The 18,647-nt window shown below is 45.7% G+C and overlaps 1 protein-coding gene across 3 annotated transcripts in view; it reads left to right on the top strand.

Moving 5' to 3' along the window:
* The window catches only part of LOC144605384 (membrane-associated guanylate kinase, WW and PDZ domain-containing protein 3-like), a 133,572-nt gene that overhangs the window by 101,051 nt on the left and 13,874 nt on the right, over positions 1-18,647 (top strand). For all 3 annotated transcript variants that reach the window (XM_078420549.1, XM_078420548.1, XM_078420550.1), the window contains exons 10-16: positions 1,468-1,650; positions 2,981-3,583; positions 8,888-8,919; positions 9,698-9,860; positions 14,009-14,100; positions 14,420-14,612; positions 17,677-17,886. In XM_078420549.1, the coding sequence (XP_078276675.1) occupies positions 1,468-1,650; positions 2,981-3,583; positions 8,888-8,919; positions 9,698-9,860; positions 14,009-14,100; positions 14,420-14,612; positions 17,677-17,886 (1,476 nt within the window). The remainder of the gene's footprint in view (positions 1-1,467; positions 1,651-2,980; positions 3,584-8,887; positions 8,920-9,697; positions 9,861-14,008; positions 14,101-14,419; positions 14,613-17,676; positions 17,887-18,647) is intronic.

Genomic DNA, 18,647 nt, shown 5'->3' with positions numbered 1-18,647 from the left:
AAGAGGGTATACCTATTTGCAATAGGCACAGCCACTGGGGTCTCCTGTAGTCCACGTCCACTCCCCCCTGAAACAGTCTCCCACCTTCGCTCGACCTGGACCCTTGGCGTGACAGCCTCACAATAGGTCCTGTCCAGGAAACTCTCGCATTCCCGGATGGCCCTGAGGTCATTCAACTGCCTCTCCAACTCCACCACACGTCCATTCAGGAGCTGCACCTGGACACAGTTCTTGCAGGTGTAGCTCCCAGAAGCTCCAGCGACGTCCCTATCTTCCCACATCCTGTGTCAAGAACTAGAGACCCGAAACATCATCCATTCCTTCTCTCCTGAGATGCTGCCTGACCTGCTGAGTTACTCCAGCATTTTGTGAAATAAATACCTTCGATTTGTACCAGCATCTGCAGTTATCTGCATCCATTCCTTCTCTCCTGAGATGCTGCCTGACCTGCTGAGTTACTCCAGCATTTTGTGAAATAAATATCTATTCTCTTTGTGACTTTATACACCTCTAATGTCCCTCGGCCTTCTACACTCCAAGGAATGAAGTCCTGCCCTGCCCAATCTCTCCCGAAAGCACAGGCCCCCGAGTCCTGGGAAGTTTTGTGTATTTTCTTTGACAGCTTCAGATTGATGAAATGGAAACTTTCACCGTTTGCCATTGTATGAATTGAACTCTGTGTCAAAGCATGGGGACCTCCGGCACTATTTTCCACTGTTCTCTCCCACTGCAGTTTCTCTGCTCTCTCCACCTCCGCATTATCCTGCTCTCCACGTCACTCTTCCCCACTCGACCTGCTCAAACACATTAGGCATTTAAAGGCAAATTTGCCATCAGATAGCACACATCAAGCATGAGAGTGTTTTTTTAAGTTTAATAATAAATGAAAGTCCACACCACACCCTTTCTTCTAATCTCTTGTTGCTGTGAACTTTGTCCAAAAGTAACTGAAAGAATGGAAATTATTCAAGGAATCTTGAGCTCCCTGCTCCTTTCACTTTCCCAATGAGCATTCCTTTGCACCCCTCTTTATGCTCTTGCCCAGAGTTTGTCACTCCCAGAACCATGTATTAGAGCTAACCTTGTCCCATGCATGAAAATATAGCTCTACAAACAAATTGGAGTGTAAAGTGTGCATGGATGCCAAAGCTAGTTTTATAAGTAAATATTGTGCTGGACAATGTTTACTTTAACTTAACGAGGAGATTCTAGTCCAGAAAATTGAGATATCCGCCCTCCTCGTCCTGCCTGCTTTTTTCTCCGCTCCCCTGTCTTTTGTGTTCTCCTGTTCTCTTCTCCCCTTCTGCTCTCCTCCTTTGACCCTCGCCCTCCCGCAGTCCCCCTCATCTCAAAAAGCTTAACGGAACAGTCCTTCGAGAATTTTGCCTTTTTTGTGTCAGGCCACCGTTTAAAATTTTTAATTTGTTTGCTTCTCTTTTCAACCTCTCCCGCTCGATCCCATATTAGAGAGGCCGATGTTTACTCGAGACCCCTCCCACCTTCAGGGAATGCTCATTCGGACAACACTTCAGAAGAGTGCTATGGGGTTTGGCTTTACAATCATTGGCGGAGACAGCCCGGATGAGTTCCTGCAAGTGAAGAATGTGATTCAAGATGGACCTGCTGCTCAGGAGGGGAACATGTTGGCAGGCAAGTTTCCAATTCAGAACTTGTAAGCATTTACATAAATGCCAGAGCTTCCCCATAATACCACAAGATGCAAGTGATGGGCGTTCCAGAGAGCTAAGCTGGGAAATCGTAGTTGTGGGGAATGGGAAATGTGCAGATAATGGGGATGGAGACTGGGGAAAAGCACATTCAATGTGTGGAAAAGTGGTCAACCAAGGATTGGACTTAAATGGAGCAAGGGTGTTAGGGGGAAAATAGACAGCGAGGGGATTTGAGTATAGGAGCAGGGAGGTTCTGCTGCAGTTGTACAGGGCATTGGTGAGACCACACCTGGAGTATTGCGTACAGTTTTGGTCTCCTAATCTGAGGAAAGACATTCTTGCCATAGAGGGAGTACAGAGAAGGTTCACCAGATTGATTCCTGGGATGGCAGGACTTTCATATGAAGAAAGACTGGATAGATTCGGCTTGTACTCGCTGGAATTTAGAAGATTGAGGGGGGATCTTATAGAAACTTACAGAATTCTTAAGGGGTTGGACAGGCTAGATGCAGGAAGATTGTTCCCGATGTTGGGGAAGTCCAGAACAAGGGGTCACAGTTTAAGGATAAGGGGGAAGTCTTTTAGGACCGAGATGAGAAGGGTTTTTTTCATACAGAGAGTGGTGAATCTGTGGAATTCTCTGCCACAGAAGGTAGTTGAGGCCAGTTCATTGGCTATATTTAAGAGGGAGTTAGATGTAGCCCTTGTGGCTAAAGGGATCAGGGGGTATGGAGAGAAGGCAGGTACAGGATACTGAGTTGGATGATCAGCCATGATCATATTGAATGGCGGTGCAGGCTCGAAGGGCCAAATGGCCTACTCCTGCACCTATTTTCTATGTTTCTAAAGTAGACACGAGGCAAGATAGATTGGAGATGTGTAGACCCTTGGAATTAAGGGGGAAGGGGGAAAAATCTGACTAGGGAGACTGGAGTAGGTGGAAAATAGTGGACAGTGTGAGGAGGTGAGAGACCAATAGTGTAACAAGGGAAAGGAGTGGAAATGGGTGGATCACAGGAGGAAATGGGGACGAGGTCAAGTGGGGTTGGGGTGGAAATCTGTCAGGAAAGCAAGCTTCCTTGTGTGAAGTTGTGTTTAAAAGGCAATAAATACTGGGAGGTGCGACATTATAGAGGGAAAATGTGGAAACTGGTATCCGTATTAATCCTCAAGGCTTATCACATTATTGAATCATTGGTATTTATTTTAATACAGATAAAGATCTGGAGTTGCCTGATTGGGCATGCCTTAGCAAGTCCGTAATGTGGTGTGCTTGGCACTGATTGTTTGGTTTGGGCTTTTATCTGCAGGTGATGTAATAGTGTATATAAACAGCACTTGTGTCCTTGGGCAGACTCACGCCGACGTTGTGCAGCTTTTCCAGTCTGTTCCCATCACCCAGACGGTGAAGTTGATCCTGTGTCGCGGTTACCCGCTTCCTGTTGACACACAGGTGCCAACCATCGACGTAGTGAGTGCCACCCCCATTGTTGATGGGCTGTCCACGACTGCAAAGCCGGCAATTACAGCCCAGAGCCTACAAATCTCCCCCGGACTCCTGGACCACAGTGGGAGAGAGCTCCCTGCAGGCAGCATCGAGCGTTCAAACGGACCTTACCTGGGCCTGACTGAAGACCGGTCATCCATGACCTCCTCGGCAGGTTCGCAGCCTGAGACACTGCCCATTCCTCTGCTGAAGGGCCCAAAGGGTTTTGGTTTTGCCATAGCGGACAGCCCAGCCGGGCAGAAAGTGAAGATGATCCTAGACAGCCAGTGGTGCAAAGGTCTACAGAAAGGTGACGTGATCAAGGAGGTTAACCAGCAGAGTGTGCAACAGCTGAGCCATGCCCAGGTGGTGGACATCCTGAAGGACTGGCCTGTGGGGAGTGAAATATCGCTGCTCGTCCAAAGAGGTTTGTTACGTTTTTATCACTTTGCATCAATAGCTTTTGATACATCCCACCAACGTGTCTGTTTAGCCCAGCTAATCTTCAACCACTATTCCGGTTCCATGTTAACATAAAAGGATATATGAAGACTTGAAAATGTGACTTGGGTTAAACCAGAATTGGGAGTGTAAAAAATATTCAGCAGGTGAGGCATTCTCCCCCCTGGAAAAGAGAGTGAGAAGTAAATTAAAAGCATAAGGTTTGATTTCCACATAGAGGGAGAAAAAGATGAATACTAAGCGGCATCAATTTCAGATGGTCACTAATCAATTAATTGATAGATTTTAGGAGCAACTTTAGCCAAAGTGCTTAGATTGTGGAATTTATTCCTTTTTGTGGGATTTGGGTATTTTTGGCGAGGCTAGCATTTGTGAACCATCCTTCATTGCCCTAGTGGAGAGCACTAATATAGTAAGACTTGAGTAATCTCCTGGACAAGTTTCAATCGCCTAGCTTGGGGTCGGAGAGGAATTTCCCGGATTTTTTCCCCAAATTGGCCTGGGTTTTAATCCGGTTTTTCGCCTCTCCCAGGAGATCACATGGTTCTTTTGGGTGGGAAGAAGGGCGATAGTGGGAAGGGGGTTGGGGTAGGATCAGCCATGATCGTATTGAATGGCGGAGCGGGCTCGAGGGGCCGGTTGGCCTACTCCTGCTCCCATTTTCTTGTGTTCTTGTGTTCACACTTCTTCAAGTGCTGCAGCCTTCTGCTGAAGGTCCTCCACACTTTCTGTTATAGAATTCCTGTATTTGGGTTGTTATGATAAAGAAACAGCGATAGGTTTGATGTATGTCTTGGAAGAAAAGTTGCGTGTCCTTGCATCTGCCGCCCAATCTCTTTCTGGATCGTAAAAGTCACCGGTTTGCAGGATGCTACCGCAGTAGCCTCTGAATGCCTGCAATGCATTTTGCTGATGGTCCTTACTGCACTGGTGGTGGAGGGAATGACTAGTTGGCATGAGTGGGATACTCATCAATTGGTGGCTTAACCCTGCATGGTATTGAGCTTCAAGTGCTGTGCAGCTACACAAAGTAATTCATCACACTGCTGACACATGCTTTACAAAGGACCACAGGCCTCAAGTGGTAAGTCACTTGTTGTATAATAATGTCTCCTGCAAAAAGTCTATCCCCTACTCAAAATTCCTCCGTCTACGCCGCATCTGCACCCGGGATGAGGTGTTTCACACTAGGGCATCAGAGATGTCCTCATTCTTCAGGAAACGGGGCTTCCCCTCTTCCATTATAGATGAGGCTCTCACTAGGGCCTCCTCTATATCCCGCAGCTCCGCTCTTGCTCCCCCTCCCCCCACTCGTAACAAGGACAGAATCCCCCTCGTTCTCACCTTCCACCCCACCAGCCAGCGTATCCAACAAATCATCCGCCAACATTTCCGTCACCTGCAACGGGACCCCACCACTGGCCATATCTTCCCATCCCCTCCCCTTTCTGCGTTCCGCAGAAACTGTTCCCTCCATAACTCCCTGGTCCACTCGTCCCTTCCTACCCAAACCACCCCATCCCCGGACACTTTCCCCTGCAACCGCACGAGATGCAAAACCTGTCCCTTTACCTCCACCCTCAACTCCATCTAAGGACTCAAACAGTCTTTCCAGGTGAGACAGAGGTTCACCTGCACCTCCTCCAACCTCATCTATTGCATCCGCTGCTCCAGATGTCAACTTATTTACATCGGCGAAACCAAATGCAGGGTCGGCGATCGCTTCGCTCAACACCTGCGCTCGGTCCGCGTTGGCCAATCTGATCTACCGGTGGCTAAGCACTTCAACTCCCCCTCCCATTCTCAGTCTGACCTTTCTGTCATGGGCCTCCTCCAGTGCCATAGTGAGGCCCACTGGAAATTGGAGGAACAGCACCTCATATTTCACCTGGGCAGCTTGCAGCCCAGTGGTATGAACATCGACTTCTCCAACTTTAGATAGTTCCTCTGTCCCTCTCTTCCCCTCCCCCTTCCCAGATCTCCCTCTATCTTCCGGTCTCCACCTATATCCTTCCTTTGTCCCGCCCCCCTGACATCAGTCTGAAGGATCTCGACCCGAAACGTCACCCATTCCTTCTCTCCCGAGATGCTGCCTGACCTGCTGAGTTACTCCAGCATTTTGTGAATATATACCTTCGTGTTGTATAATATCCAGTCTCCAACTTGTTTTGGTAACAAAAGTATGTGTTAGTGGTTCAGTTGGGTTACCACCAATCACCACAAACTGGATAGACCTTCTCCCTCCCCCCCCCCCCCCCCCCCCAGCTAGCCTTTTGAGGATGTTCATGTCATTGAATATCAAAAGTAGCTGTTTGCAGAAGTCGCTGGTTACAACTTCTCTTGCTGATCATTTTCTGGCAGTCTTTTGAATTGAGTGTTCCTTGCCACACATGCCAATTATTTAGCAAAGTAACTCAATTATTTGTCGGCATCCTTTTCATCTTGACTTGCGAGTTAGGTCATTGATGGAGCAGCTGGGATGATAGGGACCAAGGTGAATGGCCTCCAACTCCCCCATACAAGATCTGACTCTAACCATTGGAGTCTTTATCTCTTGATGCCCACGGATTTGAGTCTTGCCAAGGCTCCTTGGTGCCTCAATATGAAGGGTAGTCAGTGTGTGCTTGCCTTTGAAAAACACCATCTCTGGTCTGAACCAAAGTATGCTGTAAATTCCTGTGAAGCTGGGCTTTGGTGAACAGGTTGTTGGAGTGCAAGTGCCAGGTTATGCCACTGTTAACGATATCTATCAGTCTGAAGAATAGACTGGGCTGTAAATTGAATTTGTCCTACTTTTTGCGAACAAGGAGTATGCAGGTGATTTTTTACATGGTCATCTAGGTACTAGTTTTGTAACACAACTGTTAACAGTTTGGCTTGAGATGCAGCTGGGACTTCAGTATCACTGCTCAGGTGTCATCTGGTTCATAGTTTTTGTTATGTGTAATGCTGTCAGACATTTTGCTATATCCCATGAAGTGAATTACATTTGCTGAAGATTAGCATCTGTGGTGGTGGGGAATCTCGGGGAGATGGCAGCATGGGTCACTAACTTTTGGCCAGAGATGGTTGCAACTGCTTTGGCCTTTACTACTCCCATACTGGGCCCTGATGTCATTAAGGATGAGCTGTCTCCTTCTGTCAGCTACCTAATTATCCATCATTATTCACAACTACATTTTGATCTGTCAGTTGCAGGATTGTTTAGTTGTATCTGTTATGTGCTGTTTATGTGTTTCGCAGAATGTAATTCTGTGTGATAGCCTTTCCAGGTTGGCACTTTATTTTTAGGTGCACCACCTGTTGGTGCTTCTGCATATTAAAAAACAATGATTGAAATGCTTCGTAGGTTAGGCATTATCTGTACAGAGAAAAACAATTAGTCTTTCAGGTTTGTGACCTTTCAACGCATCTCTATTAATTAAATTGGCATCTATTTGGCAGCTCTCAACTGGGCATCTAGGGCATATGGACTATCAGCAGCAGCAGTTCTCCTCCTCTCTTCGACGAGAGTTTAGCAACATGCTCTCTCGCTGCTCCCCCTTTGTGATTTCTCCTGCCCCCCTACTCTATGACCACATTTTGACCCAGACTCTTCTGTCCCTCTCTTCCCCTCCTCCTTCCCAGATCTCCCTCTATCTTCCTGTCTCCACCTATATCCTTCCTTTGTCCCGCCCCCCTGACATCAGTCTGAAGAAGGGTCTCGACCCGAAACGTCACCCATTCCTTCTCTCCTGAGATGCTGCCTGACCTGCTGAGTTACTCCAGCATTTTGTGAATAAATACCTTCGATCAGCAGCAGCAAAATACACTGCCACGATATATAATCTTGTGGCCTGGTAGATAGTCTCCCTATGATGTTATCAGTTGTGAGCTGCCAGATCTGACTTGTGACCACTCCATTGGCACAACAGTTGTGGAAGCTGTCGTCAATGTGTAGATGGGACCTTGTTTCCAGAAGGACTGTGGCGTAGTCACTTCTACCAGTCCTTCCGAAGATGTTAACCCCACAAAGCTATAGCACAACATTCCAGCATTTGGCTCCAGTGATAAGATAATGGCGTTAAGTTTCTGAATCAAGACTCCTGCACCTATTGTCTATTGTCTATTGTCTAAGATGGCAGATGACTTGGAGTATTCTAATGTGCCTGAAGCCCTCATCCTATTTGGGCAGGTGGATCTGTAGCTCGATTAACTTACCTAAGCTACAGCAAAACCGCATGCTGAGCCTGCAACCTCCACCACCAAAAATGATAAAGGCTTCATCTTAAGATCTATTGGTAGGTTGGAAATAAATGCTGACTTTTCAGCAATACAAAGACATTGAATGGTATTTTTTTTAAATGAATAGTCTGTGAGGGGGTGAAGAACATCAATACTTGTAGAGTCTGGTTGAACTAAATACAGATTGTGAGGCTGCTTCTGCTGTTATTGTTTTCTCACCTTTCTCTCTCTCTCTCTCTCTCTATGTGCTCCCCTCCCCTGCCTGGCTTTGTCTTTCTACATTGTTCTTTCTAGTTGAGGAGTCCTAAAGATTGAAAGGCTTGAACCTCGTGAAATAATACTGACAATCTTGGGGAGGTGGAGTACTGAATTAAAGCACAGATAGTATTGATGTGTCAATACATAGCAGCTTTCCAGCTGCGAACTAGTATATAAATCCCACTTTGGAAAACGCCCTGGTGCATTTGTTGATTTACAATATACTATTTATAGCACATTGTGATGCTGATTTATTGTTTTCTTATGATATGAACTTAGTCCTGCAGATTAACCATTGCGTTCCCTGTTTGCCCTCAATTTTCACTTCTGCTTCTGTCTCCTTCCACTCCAGCACTTTTTCTCTGGCCCACCTCCTGTCCCTCCCATCCTGTTTTGGCTTCCACTCTTCCCACCTCCCCACCCTCTTGTTTTTACACTCCATTCCCCCAACCTTGGTTTCTCGTTCTACTGCTTCATTGACCCCTTTGGCCAACTTCACTTTCTCTTGGTACTTCCTTCCTTCCCACAGCCTTGCGTTTTCCTACCCTTTCTCCGCCTTGCTTCGCTATCTATCTCTCTCTCTCTCTCTTAAGGTCATAAATTATAGGAGTAGAATTAGGCCATTCGGCCCATTAAGTCTACTCCGCCATTCAATCATGGCTGATCTATCTCTCCCACCTAATCCCATTCTCCTGCCTTCTCCCCATAACCTCTGACACCCGCACTAATCATTATACTACTCTCACTCTCTCCTTCCCATTTATTAATATTTTTTTCTTTTTTACAGGACCTCCTTCACCAACTAAAATTCCAAACACTGTAAGTTTCACAACTTTCTCGATGGTGGGAGTGGGACTTGGGGGTCTTCACGTTGCTTTTGTCTCCCCCAGAGCAGTGATCAGGAGCTGGAGACGAGCAGACCCTTGCAAGCTAATTGCACCTTCTGTATCTCCTACATTTATCCCTAAATCAATTTAGATTTCAAGCCACATTTCTGGAGGATGTAATCGGCTGCTATAGGAGTAATGAATCCCTGTGATGCTAATCGCAAATAAAACAAAAGTACAAGAAAGTACAGCAGTTCAAACGGGTCTGAAGAAGGGTCTCGACCCGAAACATTACCCATTCCTTTTCTCAAGAGATGCTGCCTGATCCGCTGAGTTAGTCCAGCATTGTGTGTCTATCTTCAGTTCAAATGGCACATGTGGCAGGAGTGATCTCATTAGCACTTTGGCTTGATGACCTTTGACCAAATCGGAAGGATTTTAAACCCCCTAAACATTTTTAAATTACAAGTGGTGGGTGGGTTTTGGGTACATGGAAGAAATGGTGAGTTCTGTGACAAGGGCAGGGCTGATTAAAATCTAAAATGTGAAAGGAAATATCATTTAAAATCAGTGTTCCAGGCATGGGTGATATCCAGAAGAGGTGTCACTGATTACAGTAGGAAGGGATCTTGGAGGAGAGGCATTGAATTGTGAAGAGACCTTGGGAATGCTGACTTGGAATGAGTGCCTCGTGTTACATTCAATGTAACGTGTTTTGTTTGCAGCTTTCTACAAAGAATCTGTTTCTCACCTTGCTTTTTCTTTCCTAGACATCAGAGCATGAAGACAACCAAGCGACTTCCCAGAATGCCTCCCCGGGGGTCCTCATTCCCCAGCCTATGCCCTTCCCGCCCAATGCTGTGCGGCCCTCCTCTCCCAAACGTGATCCAACTGAGGTGTACATACAATCCAAGATTATATTTGACAACAAACGTAAGTCATTTTGTTTTTTAAGTTTTAATGACGTTTTCAACGAGCAGCGGGCCGGGACACTCCGGCTGCAGCCCAAGGAGAAGCCGGCGAGGAGCGAAGGGGGAATGAGGTGAGTCGGGGCAGAACCTTGGGGTCAAGACCACAGGCCATGTGGAGGGACCATCGAGAACAAAGAGGGAGGGCAGCTGAGAACTAAGGGATGGAGGGACGGATATGGGCCCCATATCTGAGGAAGGATGTGCTGGCTCTGGAGAGGGTCCAGAGGAGAATCATTACAAGAATGATCCCAGGAATGAATGGGATAGCATAGGATGAGTGTTTGATACTACTGGGTCTCTACTTGCTGGAGTTTAGAAGATTGAGGGCTCATTGCAACTTAGAATAATGAAAGGCACAGATAGAGTGGATGTGGAGAGGATGTTTCCACTGGTGGGAGAGTCTAGGACCAGAGGTCAAGGCATCAGAATTAAAGGGTGCTCTTTTAGAAAGGAGGTGAGGAGGAACTTCTTTAGTCAGAGGCTAGTTAATCTGTGGAACTCATTGCCTCAGAGGGCTGTGGAGGCCAAGCCAGTGGATATTTTTAAGGTAGAGATGGACAAATTCTTGATTAGAACGGGTGTCAAGGGTTATGGAGAGAAGGCAGGAAAATGGAATGAGGCAGAGATCAGTCATGATTGAATGGCGGAGTGGACTCGATGGGCCGAATGGCCTAATTGTACTTCTGTAACATGTGAATACTTGTAACTTTGTCGGTGCCTTTGTGGCAGCTTTTTTGTGTGCTTTGTATGCAAAAATAAAGAATTTCACTGCCAGTAGCTAGGTGCGTTACAGTAAAGTATCATCGTCCTCCATGGGATAATTTAGGATGCTATAATTTATTCACTATGTTGCAGCTCTGTTAGTTGGCTGTGGGTCTGTGATTGTAGCCTGCAGTCAGGGAATGAGATGATCCAATTAATTAATAATATTTGGAGGAAGGTTGGTGGATTGAGGGCTGATTAATGTCTACTACAGTTAAGTTCATGATCTAAATTTGATCCAACCCAACTAAGAGCAAAGAAGATACGAGGTAATCAACCTGACTCTGGATAGATTATAGAGCCCGGCTGACAAGATCCAAACTGAGAAATGTTATCTTAATACACATGTGACCTGAGCTGAACTGAATCTGAAAAGAAGACTGGTCCATTTGAGCTAAGATCGGGAGACCAGTCTCTAATGAAGGGGCGTTCTTGTGTATGGTACAGACATCTTTAGTTTAGTTTAGAGATACAGCGCAGAAACAGGCCCTTCGGCCCACCGAGTCTGCACCGACCAGCGATCCCCGCACATTAACACTGTCCTATACACACTAGACTTTTTTTACATTTATACCAAGCCAATTAACCTATAAACATGTACGTCTTTGGTGTGTGGGAGGAAACCAAAGATCTCGGAGAAAACCCACACAGATCACGGGGAGAACGCAAAAACTCTGTACAGACAGCACCCGTAGTCAAGGTCGAACCCGGGACTCTGGAGTGGTTGGTGGATCCATCTACCGCCACGCTACCGTGCCACCTATTGTCATCTTGTGTGAAGAAGTGATCAAATCAAAAACCTGAACACAGCATTAAAAAGCAATTGTCTTTCTGAACATTTTCATTAGTTTAGTAATATAGCATGGAAACGGGCCCTTCTGCCCACTGAGTCTGCGCCAATCAGCTGTACACTAGTTCCACACTCTTCAGGATCAATTACAGAAGCCAATTAATCTATAAACGTGCATGTCTTTGGGATGTGTGAGGAAACCGGAGTACCCGGAGAAAAATGTATATACTATAAACATTGGTTTAGTGGCAGGATGTTGCTGAAATAGTTTAGTTTAGTTTGGAGATTCAGCATAGAAACTGGCCCTTCGGCCCACACTGTCCACACTGACCACACTGACCATCCATCACTCATTTTATATTATCCCACTTTCTCATCCATTCCCTACAAAATAGGGGCAATTTAGAGAGGCCAATTAACCTACAAACCCACACGCCATTGGGGTGTGAAAGGAAACCGGAGCACCCGGAGGAAACTTACACGGTCACAGGACGAATGTGCAAACTCCAAACAGACAGCACCCGAGGTCAGGATCGGACTTGGGTCTCTGGCGCTGTGAGGTAGCATCTCTACCAGCTGTGTCACTGTACCGTCCACTGTGTTGCTCTAAATGGAGAGGGAAAGTGATAGTTGGTAATGCCGTTGCAGAAATACTTGGTTATCATACCAATAGCTTGTGCTCCATTATCCCTATACATGCACTGTCCAAAAGTCTTTTAAATGTTGTTATTGTATCTGCTTCAATACTTCCCCTGGCAGTTCATTCCATATACCTACCACCTCACTTGTGAAACATATGCCCTTAAACCTATGCCATCCAGTTTTTGATTTCCCCAATCCTGGGAAAAAGATTGTTGCTTGCACCCTATCTGTGCTCCTCATGATTTTATACCCCTCTACAAAATCACCCCTCAGTCCCTACATGCCAAGAAATAAAGTTTCAACAAGTCCAACCTCTCCTTATAACTCAGTCCATCCATCTTGTTCAGGCAACATCTTTATATAACTTGTATAACATAGTTGTCTGAAGAAGGGTCTCAACCCGAAACGTCACCTATTCCTTCTCTCCAACGATGCTGCCTGTCCCGCTGAGTTACTCCTGCTTTTTGTGTCTATCTTCGGTTTAAACCAGCATCTGCAGTTCCTTCCTAACATAGTTGTTAATTGATATCAGTATTGCAACTGATTCGTGATTTAATTTTAGAATGAGGAGTTTTCCCATTAACACCCCAGTTCTGTCTTCCTCAGTACCTAAGATAATCGAGTTGATTTCTGTGCCATGCCGTGCAATCTCAGGAAGAGTTGTAGTTCTAATCTATTGAATTGAATTGAATTGAATACATTTTATTAGCCAAGTATGTGTACATACAAGGAATTTGCCTTGGTGCTTTGCTCGCAAGTAACAACACAATATACAGTATACAATTAAATATAAAACATTATAATTTAAACATGTGGTTTGGCTCAGCCACCAAGCACAACATCCGGAGGCTGCAGCGCATCATTCGATCAGCCGAGAAGGTTGTTGGCTGCAACCTTCGCCCCATCGACGAACTGTACACTGCAAGGGCCAGGAAGCGAGCGGGCAAGAACATCTCTGACCCCTCTCACCCTGGCCACAAACTCTTTGAAGTACTTCCCTCTGGAAGGCGACTCTGGACTGTCAAAGCCGCCACAGCCAGACATAAAAACATTTATTTTTTTCCACGAGCAGTAGCTCTACTCCACAGCCAAAAGTCTGTAGCCTCATTTTTGCTCTGGTACTTTATTGAAATAAAGTCCTGGAATGGGGAATGGAAACTCAAGTTCCCGCAGCTAGTTCTAGTATAGTGTCATAAACCAAGATGTCACCTGCCATCTATGATTTAAACACATCAAAGTTGGGAGGGAAAATTAACTGAAGGGAAAGAATCCATCAATTTTTCTGCCTGGGAATTCTTCAGGGTGGTTATGGGTTGCTGCCAACTGGAGGTTGTAATTTTAGCCTCCTCCAACAGTAATGCATATACGAGCATCACTACATTCCAAATCCAAGCTGTGGGCATAGAAATGACTCCCTTTCTATCTGGTATCTTAGCAAATGGATTCAAAGCAAAGAAGAGAGATTCTGACATGCTGCATCAAAGAAATAAGGCTGGTGTGATTGCATGCTCCAGGTGGTACAGCAGTAGAGTTGCTGCTTTACAGCGCCAGAGACCCGGGGTTTGATCCTGACTACCGGTGCTGTCTGTACATTTTCCCTGTGACCATGTGAGTTTGCTCTGGTTTCCTCCCACACTTCAAAGGCGTACAAGTTTGTAGGTTAATTGGATCGGTAAAATTGCAAATTGTCCATAGCGTGTTTGATGGTGTTAGTGTATGGGTTGCTCGTTGTTGGTGCCGACTCGGTGGGCGGAAGGGCCTGTTTCCACGCTGTATGTCTAAAGTCTAAACCCTGGAAGAGATGTTATAACGCCTACCGCATCAGTTGCGATAGATTCCATGACCTCTTTGCCAGTTTCTATAGCACCTGCAGCTCTCTGGCCATTTCACACCTTCTGTATTTTATTTTTGTTTAGCTCCAAACACAAAAGACATTGATATCTTCCTGCGTAAACTGGAGAGTGGATTTGGATTCCGAGTGCTTGGTGGTGATGGAGCGGACACACCTGTAAGTGTTGCTCACACTTTTATCCCTCCCTACCTCAATCCGACTCTTCCTCATAATCAGTCGACTGTAACTCTCTGTATAAACACCAACCTGTGATACTAATGAGAAGTAACAGTGAACGGCAAAGAGCCAGGGGCTGAATTGACGGATACCTTGGTAACAGGTTTTCTCTGTAGCCGAGTTGGAGAATTCATCAAAGCAATCTTTCTATATCAGAGCCAGCTCGATGGTGAACTTTTTCCAAAGTGGATGTAATATCAAATGCCATGTAAATCTGGGGCTTAACTCTTTTGCTCTTTCTACCCCATCACCTGATCAGGTTCTAATTGGTGCCATAATCCCACTGGGGTCAGCTGAGCGAGATGGGCGTCTTCGTGTGGCTGATGAGCTGCTGTGTGTTGATGGAGTCCTGGTTAAAGGGAGATCTCATCGCTTTGTGTTAGAACTGATGCAAAATGCAACACGAAGCAACCAGGTGCTGCTGACAGTCAGGAGAAACATCCTGCCTACTGGTGAGTGACTGGACTGGACTGTCTACTGGTGTGTGACATTACAAAACCCAACCGTTCCTGGCCAGTGGCAGTGCATGTTTTATCAAATGCCCACCCTGTTCTAAATTAATAATCTTCATCATCTCCAGCAGCATATTTAAAAACTATAACCATCTGGGGAGTAGTCCTCTGTTGATAATGTATAGCATACCCATTGGTGCAAAGATTTGAGTCCTAACTATCCTCTAATTCATGAAAACATCCCAGGCTTAACTTGTTTAGATGAGTTAGGTTTTACAACACTTGAAATTCAATATTAATATGATTGGTATTGGTTTACTATTGTCATGCATAACTTGATTGGCATCACTTACCTCAATCGATGAACTGTGCAGCATTTATAAAAGGCACTGCAGCAACTTTTCAAGGTTTTATCAGCACTTTGAAACCTTATGAGTGGACAGATGCACAAGTGTGCCACCATCTTCAGATCACATAGCATCCCCCTTGGGCAATTCTCGAGTGTGCCACCATCTTCAGATCACATAGCATCCCCCTTGGGCAATTCTCGAGTGTGCCACCATCTTCAGATCACACAGGGCAATTCTTTCATTGTGGAGTTAAAATTCTGGAAGTTTCTCCCTTTTGAAATTGTGGGTGCACCTTCATTGGTCACTATTTCAAGATAAGCTGGGAAAGGCCAATATTTAAGAAGGAACTGCAGATGCTGGTTTAAACCAAAGATAGACACAAAAAGCTGGAGTAGAGTCTCGACCGGAAACGTCACCCATTCTCTCCAGAGAAGCTGCCTGTCCCGCTGAGTTACTCCAGCTTTTTGTGTCTATCTGGGGAAGCCCAATGATTGGTATTAGTTTAGATTTGTTAAGTGCTCCGCGGTGCAGTGTAAAACTCTGCTTTAATAAAACGTAGAACAGTACAGCACAAGAACAGGCCCTTCGGCCCACAATGTCTGTGCCGAACATGATGCCAAGAACATCACTTATCCACCTGCACATAACTCGTATCCCTTCATTCCCTGCATATCCATATCGCCTATCCAACATTCTTAAATGTCACTAGCACAGCTGCCTCAACCACCTTCTAGGCACACGCCACCCTCTGTAAAATAATAATAACTTGCCCTGTACATCTTCTTTAAACTTTGCCCCGCTCAACTTAAAGCTATGCCCTCATGCATTTGATTTTTCTATTCGGGGGAGAAAAGATTCTGACTGTCGACCCTATCTATGCCTCTCATAATGGAGGAAACAATCCAAGTCTGTTCAAGCTCTCCCTGTAGCTAATACTCTCTAATCTAGGCATCATTCTGGTAAACCACTTTTGCACCCTTTCCGAAGTCTCCACTTCCTTACCTGTAAACAAAGCAGAACTGCACAAAATATTCCAAATGAGACCTAACCAAAGTCCCACAAAGCTGCACATTGACTTCCTGACTCTTATAATCAATGCTCCGACTTATGAAAGAAAGCGAGCTTACCATATGCTTCCTTTACCACTCTATCTACTTGTGTTGCCACTTTCAGGATCTCAAGGTCCCTCTAACTTTTTCACACAAAAGGTGGTGGATGTAAGGAACGAGGTGGAGGTAGATGAGGGAGGTACTATCGCAATGTTTAAGAAACGGTTAGACAGGTACATGGATAGGATAGGTTTAAAGGAATATGCGCCGAACGCAGGCAGGTGGGACTCGTGTAGATAGGACATGTTGGTTGGTGTGGGCAAGTTGGACCGAAGGGCCTGTTTCCACACTGTATGACTCTATGACATCAATGCTGTCCCACGGTCAATGATCACTTTCATCACCTCCTCAAAAAAACTCAATCAAAATAGTAAGACACAACCAGCCATGTACAAAGTCATGCTGACTGTCCCTAATTAACATATTAAACATAGAAACATAGAAAATAGGTGCAGGAGGAGACCATTTGGCCTTCGAGCCAGCACCGCCATTCATTGCTGATCATCCACAATCAGTAACCTGTGCCTGCCTTCTCCCCATATCCCTTGATTCCGCTAGCCCCTAGCCACTATTCTTGGTGTAAATCCTATCCCGAAGAATCATCTCCAATAGTTTCTCTCTACTTCCCTCCTTAAATGAAGGAACAAGATTAGCTACTCCCCAGACCTCCGGACCCTTGCCTGACTAGAGAAGACAGACACCAAGATTTTCATCAGGGCTCCCACAATGTCTTCTCTTGCCTCTCTCAATAACACGTTTTACATGCTATCCAGGCAAATAATATCATGCATGAATACATCAGGTAATGCAAAAGAGAAATAAACAATGCAGAATATAGTGTTACAGCTGGAAAAAAAACCGGATTGGGGAACAGAAGCAGATTAATTGGACAATTCAAACCTATCATGTGCCAAATTGCCCATGTTCTGGTTATGTGAACTCAGACTTGGAATGACTCTGTCTTTAGACTTTAGAGATACAGCATGAAAACAGGCCCTTCGGCCCACTGAGTCCGTGCCGACCAGCAATAGCCCTGTACACTAGCAGTATCCTACACACTAGGGACAATTTTCCAACTGTTGCCAAAGCCAATTAACCTACAAACATGTACCTCTTTGGAGTGTGGGAGGAAATCAGAACACGTGGAGAAAACCCCCAGGATCTCAGGGAGAACATAGAAAAGCCGTATAGACAGCATCCGATTTATGATCAAACCCAGGTCTAGTTTTTTTTAGTTTAGAGATACAGTGCGGAAACAGGCCCTTTGGCCCACTGAGCCCGCACCGACCAGCGATCCCCGCACACTAACACTATCCTACACACACTAGGAAAAACTCACTATTATACCAAGCCAATTAACCTATAAGTCTGGAGTGTGGGAGGAAACCGGAGATCCTGGAGAAAACCCGTGCAGGTGATGGGGGGAACGTACAAACTCCATACAGGCAGCACCTGATCAAGTCCGGGTGCTGTAAGACAACAACTATGCCACTTTGCAAATCCTGAGAACTGCACTGTCCTGAGAAGAAAAGCAATACAATGTGCACTGTTTAGCTTCACACTTCACGTGACTCATGTACGCTCGGAATTACTTTCTCTAAACAGAAGACCAACATGATGATAATCGAGATGCATGTTCGGACCCTGCAGAGAATGACTCTCCAAGGATGAATCACACAGACCATGCCCACGCACTCCCTCAGGGCCCTAACTCAACCGAGTCCACGCAGTCATACGATATTGTCCTGCAACGTAAAGAGACGGAAGGCTTCGGCTTTGTCATTATCACTTCAAAGAACAGATCCCCAGCTGTTGGTGAGTACAAACATTGTGGGCTTCAGAAAGTGTGGTTGTTGGGAAGGACTCGTGCATTAGACCGCATGGTATCCAGGGGGAGCTCAATGGCACAGAATTGGCTTCATGGTAGGAAGCAAAGGGTGGTGGTGAAGCAGTTATTTTGGACTGGTGGCCTGTGACTAGCCCTTTGTTGTGGGTCTTCTATAACACTGGTTGGGATGAGAATGCTCATGGCATGATTGGTAAGTTTGCAGATGACTCTGGAATAGGTGGTATTGTAGATAATGAAAATGGTAATCAAGAATGACAGCGGGGTCATGATCAGCTGGCTAAGTGGTCTGAGGGGTTACAGATGGTGTTTAATTCGCAGAAATGTGGTACTGCATTTTGGGCAGTTGAACTAAAGCAGAACCTTCACAGTGAATGGTGCAGCCCCGGGGAGCGTTGTAAAGCACAGGTATCTAGGAGTGCCAGAACATTGCTCCATGAAAGTGGCATCGCAGGTAGATAGGTTGGTGACAACGCTTTCATCAGTCAGGGATTTGAATATAGCAGTTGGGATGTTGTGTTGCGGCTGTACATGGCGTTGGTGAGGCAGCACTTGATGCAGTGTGTTCAGTCTTGGTTACCTTGCTGCAGGAAAGATGCCATCAAGCTGTAAAAGATGCAGAGATTGATGAGGTGATTTCCGGGACTCGAGGTCTGGCTGTAAGGAGAGGTTGGGAAGGCTTGTACTTTATTCCTTGGAGGCTGAAGGGTGATCTTGGAGGTGTATAAAA

The sequence above is a fragment of the Rhinoraja longicauda genome, chromosome 24, assembly GCF_053455715.1.
Source record: "Rhinoraja longicauda isolate Sanriku21f chromosome 24, sRhiLon1.1, whole genome shotgun sequence".
NCBI classification, from domain to species: Eukaryota; Metazoa; Chordata; class Chondrichthyes; order Rajiformes; family Arhynchobatidae; genus Rhinoraja; species Rhinoraja longicauda.
The sequence above is the reverse complement of the archived record's forward strand: the minus strand, read 5'-3'. Positions and strand labels throughout refer to the sequence as shown.